This window comes from Ceratotherium simum, chromosome 24 (genome assembly GCF_057802395.1).
Source record: "Ceratotherium simum simum isolate JZ-2026a chromosome 24, ASM5780239v1, whole genome shotgun sequence".
NCBI lineage: Eukaryota > Metazoa > Chordata > Mammalia > Perissodactyla > Rhinocerotidae > Ceratotherium > Ceratotherium simum.
Window position 1 is genome coordinate 38,760,684 of NC_141923.1, and position 12,209 is coordinate 38,772,892.

The 12,209-nt window shown below is 42.0% G+C and overlaps 1 protein-coding gene across 1 annotated transcript in view; it reads left to right on the forward strand.

Moving 5' to 3' along the window:
- The first annotated feature begins 6,571 nt into the window (after nt 1-6,571).
- SGPP1 (sphingosine-1-phosphate phosphatase 1) overlaps nt 6,572-12,209 on the forward strand; it is a 39,746-nt gene continuing 34,108 nt past the window's right edge. The window contains exon 1 of the mRNA XM_004426230.2: nt 6,572-7,427. Coding sequence (XP_004426287.2) covers nt 6,729-7,427 — 699 coding nt within the window. The 5' untranslated portion in view covers nt 6,572-6,728. The remainder of the gene's footprint in view (nt 7,428-12,209) is intronic.

Here is a 12,209-nt window from a genome sequence, read left to right on the forward strand (position 1 = left end):
CACCTTCTTGCCTCTGAGAGGCAAAGCTGTAGATCAGCAACCAGATCTGGCTTCTGGTTCTAATTCTGCCTCTCACCACCTGGGTGATTATATCTTATTTGAAAATAACAGAAATGCACCTCAAACAAACTGAAATAGAAAGAGGAATTTGTTAGCTCATGAAATCCAAGGAAGGACTGAAGTCAAGCATGAATAAAGGCAGGGCTGCAGAGGCGGCCCTTAGGAACAACCGGAAGGAGGGGCTCAAACCTTGTTAGCGAGTCTTCAAAATCTTGTGTTTCTCTTGCTGTCTGCACGGCAGTTTCACTTTCTCTCGCTGCTAACTGGCTTTCTCTAAAGGAAGAAATATGTCTACTATATTCCGAGTTTAGAAGTTACAGCTTCAGCCATTGGAGAGAGATCACCCTAATCTCTCCCTGGCCCAGAGTACAAACATCTCAGGGAACCTACTCCCTTCGCCTAGCAGAAGGTGGGTGCTCAACCCTTGGTCACCTAATAAATCAATTCCACAACGTGCTAGCAAGATTATCTCAGGTGGTCATTTTCTTGGGTACTTTATGAAAGCCGTGAACCTTGAATATGGGACATGATATGGTGAGGTAGAAGGAAAGAGAGCCAGTGTTCAGGTAGAGGAAGGAGGCTTTGAGTTAGCGAAATAGGTGGTCATGAATGAAGAAAAGCCTGATTGGGGTAGGGGCTGCATCCTTGTTCCCATTGGAAATCACGCTGGACTGCTAAGGTAGAAACTGATTATGATGGACCTAAAAGGTAAACATAGAATTTGTCTTAGTTGAAGCAGCCTTTATAGGTTTCTTGTATAGATTCAACTGTGATTCGAAAATCCCACTTTATAACATAAGCAAATCCTCAACCACTTCTGAGAATGCTCCTTCCTTGTCAACTGAACTTGGCTTAGGGTTGTGGCAGTGGGAAGAAGAATGGGTGAGAGAATTCAGAGAAGGAAAACTCAGAAGACACTATCCAGTCTTCTGATCTCGGAGCCCATAAGAAGGATGATAGCCCTTGATTGCACTCTCAGTGACAATCTGAACATAATTATCTTGAGCAGATGTGTCTTAATAACATTGCATCTGCAGGAATCTAGCACAATTGGTGCTTAATTTACCAGATTAATAAACTGAATGACTCTCATAAAATGAGGAAATGAATAAGATGGCTTCTAAACCCCTTCCAGCTCTACAGTTCTATGAGTCCATTTCTAATCCTGATCTTAAAAGTCTTCCAAGTCCTCAAATACCCACATATAAGAAAAGATGGGTTTTTAAAAAGTTTAAGATGGTAAATTTTATGTTATGTATTTTTGACTGCAATTTTAAAAATGCAAAAAAAAGGGGCTGACCCCTTGGCTTAGCGGTTAGGTGCGGGTGCTCCGCTACTGGTGACCCGCGTTCATATCCCCCGCACCCGAGGCACCACTTCCCTGGCCATGCTGAGGCTGCGTCCCATACAGCAACTAGAAGGATGTGCAGCTATGACACACAACTATCTACTGGGGCTTTGGGGGAAAAATAAATAAATAAAATTATTAAAAAAAAAAAAGAGAGAGAGATAGGTTGTTTATTCTACAGTACTTTTGAAAACATACATTTAAAAATATACCAAACACATTTTATAAATATTTTTACCAAGGGCTAAAGTTTATAAAAAGTTAATGTTCTTCAGAAAATCAAATTAAGCATTCTGATTAATGGAGAATTTACATTAGCTTATTACAAACATCAAAATATTGGGGGCAAATCAACACCTACCAAAATGTTTGGAATGGCGGGGGGAATGGGCAGATGTGGTTGGAGATTTCAAGTCCTGAACCTAAAAAAAAAAATCTTCTGAGTTGGACATACACCGGTATTTCCAACCATTTCTGGAGGAAAAAAAAAGTCATGAATCAGATTTTAAGAATAAGAAAAGTGGAGTTGGAAAAAGAAACATTGACAAAGGGGAAAAATTTTAGGAAGAAAAATTGGTTAAAAAGAAAAGGACTACAGAGTTGGGGTAAAATAAAACTGCGTGTGAATGGTCTGTGTGGGAAGGAAAGAATTCCCTGGTCATCTCAGCTTGTGTGGGCTAGAAATAAAGTGGGCGAGAGGCCGTGTAGTTTGTTGCCATTTTTCTGTCAGGTTTTTTTCCTTAGACTCTTACTTTGGGAGAAGGTGATTGAAAGGTTGGGGCATAGAAAATGTAGAGGATAGAACACTCATCTGTCAATTATAAAATTTTATCTATAATTATCATACATTTTATTTACATTTGTGCTATGATAGGTATCTTTTTGAGAATTCAGAGTAAATCCTATTTTGGAGAAATACAATAAACGTAATCAAAGATGCAGGATAAAATCATTAGGTGTATATGTAAAGAATTTAATAAACATAGGTTTAAAAATCTTTCAAAAATAACATTCATATTGACCATTTATTGATGCCCATCATGTGCTATGTACTGACACCTACCCGTCAAAAATATTCTAGTTCTAGTAATAATTTATGGTAAATGGTTTGCAATATATAAATTGTGTAGTTTAACAAACAAGTAATTAAGTTGGGTTCCAGGTAGGCAAAAGAAACTAAATTGATGATAATGAATATTCAGTTTAAAATGAATTTTTTATTTTTTATTTTTTATTAAGTAAAATAGTGCCTCCCTCATTTTATTGAGATATAATTGACATAGAACAATGTATTAGTTTAAGGTGTACCACATAAAGATTTGCTATATGTATATATTGCAAAATGATTGCCAAAATTTTAGTTAATATTCATCTCCACATATAGTTACAAGTTTTTTTTCTTGTGATGAGAACTTTTAAGATCTACTCTCTTAGCAACATTCAAATATACAATACAGTATAACATAGTTTTGAACATAAATTACTTGGAAGGTGTATTTCTAAAGATAAAGTTCTTTGACCTCATTGTAAAAGTAGCTGAATCAATGATTTACTCAACCCAACATGATAAAGTATACACTTAATTTAAATTACTTGTCAAAGGTAAAATGACCAAGGCTAAGAGTCTATGTTGTGTTTCTCTACTACTTTTATTAAAGTCCCATTAGAAATGATGGCAGTATTTTGCCTTTGTAGAACATTTATCGCAAAAAGGTTTTAATACTACATAATGTTAAACTGAAGTACAGAGAAGGATATAACAAAATTTATTTAACATGTTAATTATGGAACATAGATGAAGACATTTGACTTTGCACGCAAGACACTGAATGACACCCAGATAGTCATATCCTTACCTGGCAGCAATATTTTTTCTTTTAAAAAAATGTTTATGCTTTGTTATAAAAATGCTTGCCACAAAATGTTTGTACGTGAATCTTTTGATATAGTTAAATTTTTATTAAGTTTTAAGATATTCTATTATGAAAACTTCAGAGTGCATGTAAATAGAATCCACCATAAGTACTATTCTATTCCTCATGGTGCTTTGATTTACAGCTAACACCTTGTCCTTACCATTAACAGATTTATTGCACCAGCAGGACAGTGTCAGCCCCTTCAAGTTTTGTCAACTTGCATTCTTTTTCCTCTTAGTGCAGTCACAGACCAAATTCCCATCTCCCCATCATCTTTGTATCCATTGCCTTTAAAGAGAATCTTGCATTCTAACAAAATATGCCAGTGACGAAGGAGTCATAATTTGGCTGTGGGACATAAAGATCACTTTCTACTTTTTTGTGTGTTGTGTGAGGAAGATCAGCCCTGAGCTAACATCCACGCTAATCCTCCTCTTTTTGGTGAGAAAGACCAGCTCTGAGCTAACATCTATTGCCAATCCTCCTCCTTTTTGTTTCCCCCCAAAGCCCCAGTAGATAGTTGTACGTCATAGTTGCACATCCTTCTAGTTGCTGTATGTGGGACGCGGCCTCAGCATGGCTGGAGAAGCAGTGCGTCAGTGCGCGCCGGGATCCAAACCCGGGCCGCCAGTAGCGGAGCGCGAGCACTTAACTGCTAAGCCATGGGGCCAGCCCTCTACTTTTATATATTTTCCTCTGTCTCTGCTATCCTTAGGCTAAACAGTCTCCAGAATCTGAAATTCCTTGGATGAATCTGAATAATTGCCTTATAAACAAATTATTTTGACAGAAAAGCATGTGTAATGGCCTCACTGAGGCTGTTCCCACCTTCCTCTCTATAAACAAAGTTGCTCCTTGTTTTCCAATGCCAGCTAATCATCTCTTTCGCAGAACCATTAATAGATAATCCAGTGCCACCTCTCTGCTTACTCCACATGGTGATTGCTCATGTCTCACTACTTAGAGCTGTTTAGTACGCCTGGCTTTACATCTTTGAATATACTTGCATGTTTTCTCATGATTTGTCTCCCTCACTAGATCATAAATGCCTCAGTATTAGACACAATGTGTTCCAATCAGAGCTGGACTATTATTTGCCTGCAGACCTATGAATTCAAATGAAATGCTTTAACTTTTTCCTAGTTCCAAAATCCTGTTCAAATCTATCCCCTTCCTTCCAGTTCCCAGAAATGCAGTCCTAGTTCAGGCCCTCATTCTGTCTCACCTGGTTACTGCAATCATCTTCTAGTTATTTGTCTGGTCTTTGGTCTCTGACCTCTGGACATTCATCTTTGATTCTGTCAACTTAAAATGCAAATCTGCCTGTTACTTTACTCTCAGAATGAGTTTATTTGGGAATAGCCAAAAGAATTGCAATTCGGGATGTGCATGCTATGGCAAACCATAGGCAAAAGGCAAGAACAAAAGAGGAGAACTTGCTTCTACAGAGATAAAGGGGGAGTAGGGAGGGTCTATTCTAAACAAAAGTCGGTTGGGGGAGTAGGGAGGGTCTATTCTAAACAAAAGTCGGTTGGGGGAAAGTAACACTTCAGGGCAGCAACAGCTTCTCATTGGCTGAGCTGTTGCCAGGTGGGGGAGAAATCTTCCTTCAGTAGTAAAGTAGTTGTACTTCCTGTGGGAGATGCAAGGGTTAGTCTCTTCCTATTTGGAGTAATTGATCATGTATGATGGTGTGTGAGAGCCCCCCCCTACAGGTCTTCCCCACTCCAATTTAGTTGAGGATTCTCTCATTCATTTCACAAATTCCTTCCTAGCTATCTCTAAAGCATAGTTTTGATGGTGTCACTTCCTAGCTTATAAAAGCCTTCCATGTCTTCCCATTGCCTACAAAATACAGTTGGCAGCTTGGCATTCTAGACCTTTACAATCTGGTCCTATCTTCCCTTTCTAACCTCATTCCAATCACTTACCCTTTCTACTCTGTATTGTATGAGCTATTGTTTACCAAATACATCTTTGCACATTCCCATCTCCTGTCTTTATTAATTTTCTCTCTTCCTAAGAAAAGCTTCTCCACCTATTCAGATCTTGCTCTTTAATTACAATCCAGCTCAACAGGATCACTTCTTAACACCTTTCTTGCTGTCCTTAGTCATCTTGTTTCTTCTCCTTTCCAGAGCAACTTATGTCTCTGTTGTAGCACTTACCATCTGCTCTGTAATCTAGGTGTACCTGGAGGTGGACCCATCTCTGTTTACCAGTTATATTGTGAGCAACTTGAGGGCAAGGATGGTGGTTTATTCATCTTTCTATGCCCACAGCCTAGTAAGTGGAGTGGGAGGAGGAGAATAACTCTCCCTGGGAAACGAAGAAAGTATTTCTAATGACATAAGGGAGGGGAGTTTTCCAGCCTGTTTCTTGGAAGAAGTTCAAATTCTTTAATTATAGACATTCACCTTACTTGAAATAACTTCCTGGAATTGGAGTTTAGAGACTTTCTAATAAAAACTATTCTTTCTAGCAGTCAAGTTTGTAACTTGTGAGACACGAAGTTAAGTCTCTATAATACCAGCCTTATCCAATTCAAAAATCTACATACTGCATTCAGCTACCAATTACATTTCTTCTATGCCTGTTAGCTATTAGCATTTTTAAAAGGAAATTCTAGATGTAAGTCAAGAATAACTGTGATCTCTTAACTCATACCAAAATATTTGGTCAATGACACAATATTGTCCTAGGATCTACATCTGGTCTTGCCACCACTGGTCAATTGGCACCTGCCTCTCAGGGCATCAACCGTCAGAGATAGCTTTATGATTACATGTAATTATTCGAGTCGAACAATTCCGGGCGCATGGTGGTGACTTCGCCTTCATTCACCGTTCACCATTTGATTCTCGGCCAGCAAGACGTCCGGGTGGTTGGCCACGGGCACCGCCGAAGCTGGCACCAGGATCGTGGCCTCTCTGAGTCAACGGTCGGCAGAGGGAAGCCGGCCACGCCAGCCTGCAGGGAAGGAGGGCTGAAGTTGGAGAACCGTGGCGCGCAGCGGCCCGCGCGCGAGGGCTGCGACGCCTGGCGGGTACTAAGGCGAACCTCCAGGCGGCCGCGCCGCGGAGCCCGGGCGCCCAGAGGCCGCCGGATGCGCGGGGGCGGCCCCGGGGCCCCTCCCGGAGCGGCCGTGGGGGCGGGGCGCGGCGCGCGCCGGCGCGTGGAGGCTGCGGGCGGTGGCGGAGCGCGCGCGCCGAGGGAGGGGCGCGCGGGGCGGGGGCTCGCGGCGGCCTGTGGCGCCGTCACCCCGCAGAGCCGAGCGGGTCGAGCGAGGTTCCGCTGCTGCTGCCGGCGGCCGGGCGCGTGGGGACGGTTCGGGGCCGCGCCGGGGGCCGGCCCGCCCTCCCGCCGCCGTCCTCCCGTCAGCGGGCCGCGCGGGTCCCCTTATCATGTCGCTGAGGCAGCGCCTGGCCCAGCTGGCCGGCCGTCTGCAGGAGCCCCAGAAGGTGGCCCGTTTCCAGCGGCTGTGCGGGGTGGAAGCGCTGCCGAGCTGCTCCGCCGCGGCCGCCGCCGCCCCGGGGGAGGATGAGGAGAAGGCGGAGGCGCCCCTGCCCGGAGACGCCCGGCGTCGAGAGCGGCAGCCGGGGGCGTCCGGAGGCCCTCGGCCGCCCGGGGGCGACCGCAATCAGTGCCCCGCCAAGCCGGGCGGCGGCGGCGCCCCCAACGGCGTGCGGCACGGGCTGGCGGCCGAGCTGGGCCCGGCCCCGCCGCGGCGCGCGGGCGCCCTGCGCCGAAACTCGCTGACGGGCGAGGAGGGCGAGCTGGCCCACGTGAGCAACTGGCCGCTCTACTACCTGTTCTGCTTCGGCACGGAGCTGGGCAACGAACTCTTTTACATCCTCTTCTTCCCCTTCTGGATCTGGAACCTGGACCCCCTGGTGGGCCGGAGGCTCGTGGTCATCTGGGTGCTGGTCATGTACCTGGGCCAGTGCACCAAGGACATCATCCGCTGGCCGCGGCCCGCCTCGCCGCCCGTGGTCAAGTTGGAGGTCTTCTACAACTCCGAGTACAGCATGCCCTCCACCCATGCCATGTCCGGCACCGCCATCCCCATCGCCATGGTCCTCCTCACCTATGGGCGCTGGCAGGTGAGTGCCCTCTCCTCGCCCCGCTCGGCCGGCGGAGTGAGAGAACTCGGACTTCTCTTTGCTCTCCACAGTGGTTGTAGTTTGGCCGTTGCCCTCCCGAGCCCCTCTTTCCACAGGTTTTCACAGTACCCGCAAACGGGCCCGTTCTAGGTTTTAGAAAATTAAATGATGCGGGGGGCTGGGGGGGGCGGGAGGGACCTAGAGACAGCCGTCAAACTGTATTTTGATAGTTATGCCTTTCTTAGAACCCAAAGGAAACACTATTCGTGCAGTAATACATGATCGTTGGGCTTTGGGTGAGTGTTTAAACGGTTTTACTTCTTGCGATACACAGAATATAATTGCGGTTAATTATAATGTGCTTATAATCAATTGTTCGGTAACTAAGACCCATTTTCACCGTAAAATATGGTGCTTTCCCCCACACCGAGTCTGTTTCAGGAGTAGGTGAAGTCATTAGCTTTACTCTGAGACAGTGTTTATAAAACTGTAGTGTGATTGCAGAACAAACATGATCGTTCCGGGCAATGAAGTAATGAATTTTAAAGGAAAGCCACCCTTGGTGGAAGTTAATGGAGCACAGCCTGAGTTCTGTTTTTAAGGGATGTGGTTGCTAATTTGCTGATAGACACAGTTTAATTATCTTCTGGATCACTGATCTGTAGTATCAGTTGTGGAGCTACTGCAGTATTATTGTTGCATTAGCTTTAAAAATGTGTGGTTTTAAAATTATTCTTAAAATTAGGGTTCTTGGTCAGACTAGTGGGTTTGTAAAAATGGCAAGTATGACAGCAGAGTGAGCCTGACAATCATGAATGAGTTTTTAATGGTAAACATGTCATATTTTGCCTACTTCTTTGGGCCTCCCATTTTTCAGTGTTTTGTGGTCCATAAATGTTACTAGGTGTAAAAACGAATTCTCTTTCATATAGAAGCAAAATATATTCTTAGACTGCTGTCTTGTTTTATCTGTCTTTTAAATTGTAGGGAGATTTGTTCATCCTGCAGACCAGTCCCTTAATTTAAGAATAAACCTAATAATTCTGGAGAATCTAAGAAATCAGATTTCCTCAGGTTTTTTTCTGGTACAGCACAAAATCATCTTACGTTGAGAAATGCACATTCTGTGTAAAACTCCATTATAATAAGCTTACTTACTGCAGATTTAATTTCAGTATAGATAAAAATCTTGTCCCCATGGACACTTCTGTGCAGTGCATGTCTTTTATAGTAACATGGAAAATATGTAATGTGCACACTAACAATGGCAGGATTATGAGGGAAGAGTACCACGGACAGTTTTTTTTTTTTTTTCCTATTTAACCAAAGGAATATATAGTGATATTCAGGTCGTAAAGTAGTGCTGCCTGTTTTGCATAATAGATAAATATCTCAAATTTTATTTAATCTGAATAGTTCAGAATTTAAGATTGTCATTGAGTTATGTTCGGCATGATGTTTACTGGTTAGCTAATGATGTTTCTCTTATTTTCATGAGACCTTCAGATTCTGTAACTATAGGGCCTTTTATAACTCCTCCTCAGTGAGTAGCTATGTTGCATGCTATTAATATTAGCAGTCCAAGTAGGAGAAAATAGTTCTTTTTTGCTCATCATTCATCCAAAACACATGCTAACAGGAAGTCTGAGAATAGTACTGCTGGATTGTTTTGGGGATGCAGCTATCAATATTATAACGTTTCGAGTTATTTGAATTATCAGAATAAGCTTATGTTATAGTTTTTGAACAACCTAGTATATTTAATTCAAAGTTTGTGGAATTTGTATATCATACAATTTTAGAATTTGAGCCAGACAGGTCTTTAGAAATCACCCAGTCTCAGACTGTCATTATACAGATGTGAAAACTGACCATTTATCTTAGAGTTAATGTTGTAAAATTAGATTAAATTTATTTTACCCTTTTTCACTCTAAATTTGAATAAACTTCTAAATTTGAATAATTATTTATCTTTTGGTTAGCTGTTTTCAAAGAAAGGCTCCCTTATATGAAATTTCTATGTTTATAAATGTTTGACTGTAATAACCCAGTACAGAAAACAAAATGACTTTTTTACCTTTTTACTTTTTTTTAATCCTTGTTGTGAGTGGAAAACAACAGGACCTTCTTTTGCTCAAGTTGTTTTGGTCCTCTTCTCTGTCAATTACTATTGTAGTACTTTGGAGGCTTATATTTCCAGAGTGGTTAATGAAAAAAAATATATTGGAAACTGGGGTAAGAATTAAACAATGAAAGCCTGGTGTTTTTCGGATTACTAGCAGTTTTGGTTGACAGTCGTGTCCATCTGCTGTGCCCCTACTGCTTAATCAGGACAGGTGTGGTTACTTCTATGTGCCTAAGGTGCTGAAACATCTCTGGAAACTTAGTTATCTCATAGACCATCCCTTTGGTTTGTAATGGCTACTTCACTCCTCTGCTACTTAATGTACCTACTTGAAATCTGCTCAAGATGCATCTCCTACCTGGGGAAACAGAAATTAGCCCTTTCTGTTTCATTATTCCTCGTTTGTTCTTAAAATGACAATAGAAAAAAAAATTACTTAGGGGCTTGTTTAAAGTGCAGATTTCTGCACCTTACTCCCAGAGGTTGTGATCCATTAGATAAGTGAGGGGCATTGCATTTTACTGAAGTTCCCCGAAGACTTTTTTTTGTGTGTGTGTGAGGAAGACCAGCCCTGAGCTAACATCCGATGCCAATCTTCCTCTTTTTTGCTGAGGAAGACTGGCCCTGGGCTAACATCCGTGCCCATCTTCCTCTATGTTATAAGGGACGCCACCACAGCATGACTTGAGAAGCGGTGCGTCGGTGCGCGGCTGGGATCCGAACCCATGAGCTGCGGGCCCCCTAAGCCGAGCATGCGCACTTAACTGCTATGCCACCCGGCCGGGTCCCTGTCCCCCAAAGATTTTTGATGAAAAAAGGTACTTTCTTCAACCTCTTCCAGTAAAATTAACTCTTGATCCTTACACTATATTTTATATTTTTCTGACATTGCTGTTTCAGCTCTGCAATTCCAGTCTTTGAATCTTTTTAAGGTAGGTTATAATACAAAAAGGGAGATCAAAACAGTATGGCTCCAAGCAATTATTTGATACTGGGAGAATTTTCTTATTTTATTTTACAGTTATGTAAGAAAGAAAGTGTTATAGCATTTCTCTAGGTATTGAATAACTTGAGAATCCATCGGACAGGATAATGATTATTCCTCTCGTATTATTCGTTGGAATTTTTGTAGCCTGAATTGGGAAGAAATAAGGAGCATCAGGTATTAAGAACATAGTCCTTTGAAGAATAATCTAAAATAAAAAAGAAAGCGTTCCTTTTGTGTTTATGTTTGCATGTTCTTTCCAGAAATAAAAATTCTGTTTTTTTTCTTTTTATGAGGAAGATCAGCCCTTGGCTAACATCTGCCAATCTGCGTCCTTTTTTTTTTGCTGAGGAAGACTGGCCCTGAGCTAACATCCGTGCCCATCTTCCTCCACTTTATATGGGACGCCGCCACAGCATGGCTTGACATGCAGTACGTCGGTGCGCGCCCAGGATCCAAACCCCGGCCACCAGCAGCGGAGCGCACGCACTTAACCACTACGACACCCGGCCGGCCCCCAGAAATAAAAATTCTTAATTTTTAAATATGTGGTATATAATGAGTTCTAATTATATACTTGATTTAATAACATTAGGAAGGTTTTAGATGAATTTCGTTTTTAAAAAATTAGTGTTGGGGCTGGCTCTCAGTGGCTCAGTGGTTAAGTTTGTGCATTCTGCTTCGGCCGCCCTGAGTTCACAGGTTTGGATCCTGGGCGCAGAGCTGCTCACCTCTCATCAAGCCAGGCTGAGGTGGTGTCCCATATAGAAGAGCTACAACTCTACAACTATGATACACAACTGTTATTGGGGTTTTTGGGAGAAAAAAGAAAAAAAAAAAAAAAAGAGGAAGATTGGCAACAGATGTTAGCTCAGGGCCAATCTTCCTCAAAAAAAATTAATTAATTAATTAAAGAAAAAAATTAGTGTCATCACACACTTTATTGCCAAACCCATTCTCAACTAGTCCATATGCTTTCATCACTTTTAATGATAATAATATAGTTGTATAATACTATTAACATTATTAACAGTTATTAAGATCTTATCATGGGTCAGACATTGTTTGAAATGTCTATTACCTCATTTAGTCTACACTTACAATATCTCAATGTTTGGTCCTACTGTTAATACAAGTTTACAGATTAGGAAACTGAGATAGAGGGTTAAGTAACTTACTCAAGGTGACACAGCTGGTAAGTGGCAGAGCTGAATTTAAACAGACAGACTCTGGAGCTGACACAGAAAAGTCTTTTCAAATCACACTTTGTGATTTTTAAAGGATCTTTGCAGTAATTTTTTTTTGGCTGTGGAATATTTGCCCTGAGCTAATATCCACTGCAAATCTTCCTCTTTTTGTATGTGGGTCGCTGTCACAGTATGGCCACTGACAGACAAGTGGTGTAGGTCTGCACCTGGGAACTGAACCCAGGCTGCCAAAGTGGAGTACGCCAAACTTAACCACTAGGCCACTGGGGCTGGCCCACAATAATAAATATTTTTGAAATAGATATGATTGTGTTCTTAAAATACAAAAATAGCTTTCATATGCCTTGAGAAGATAATGTGTGTATATGTACATACATATGCAATATCCACAAATATTTGTGTTTTAGATATATATGAAGTTGTTGACTGAAATCAAATGCTAATTTGATCACCCTTCCTTTTCC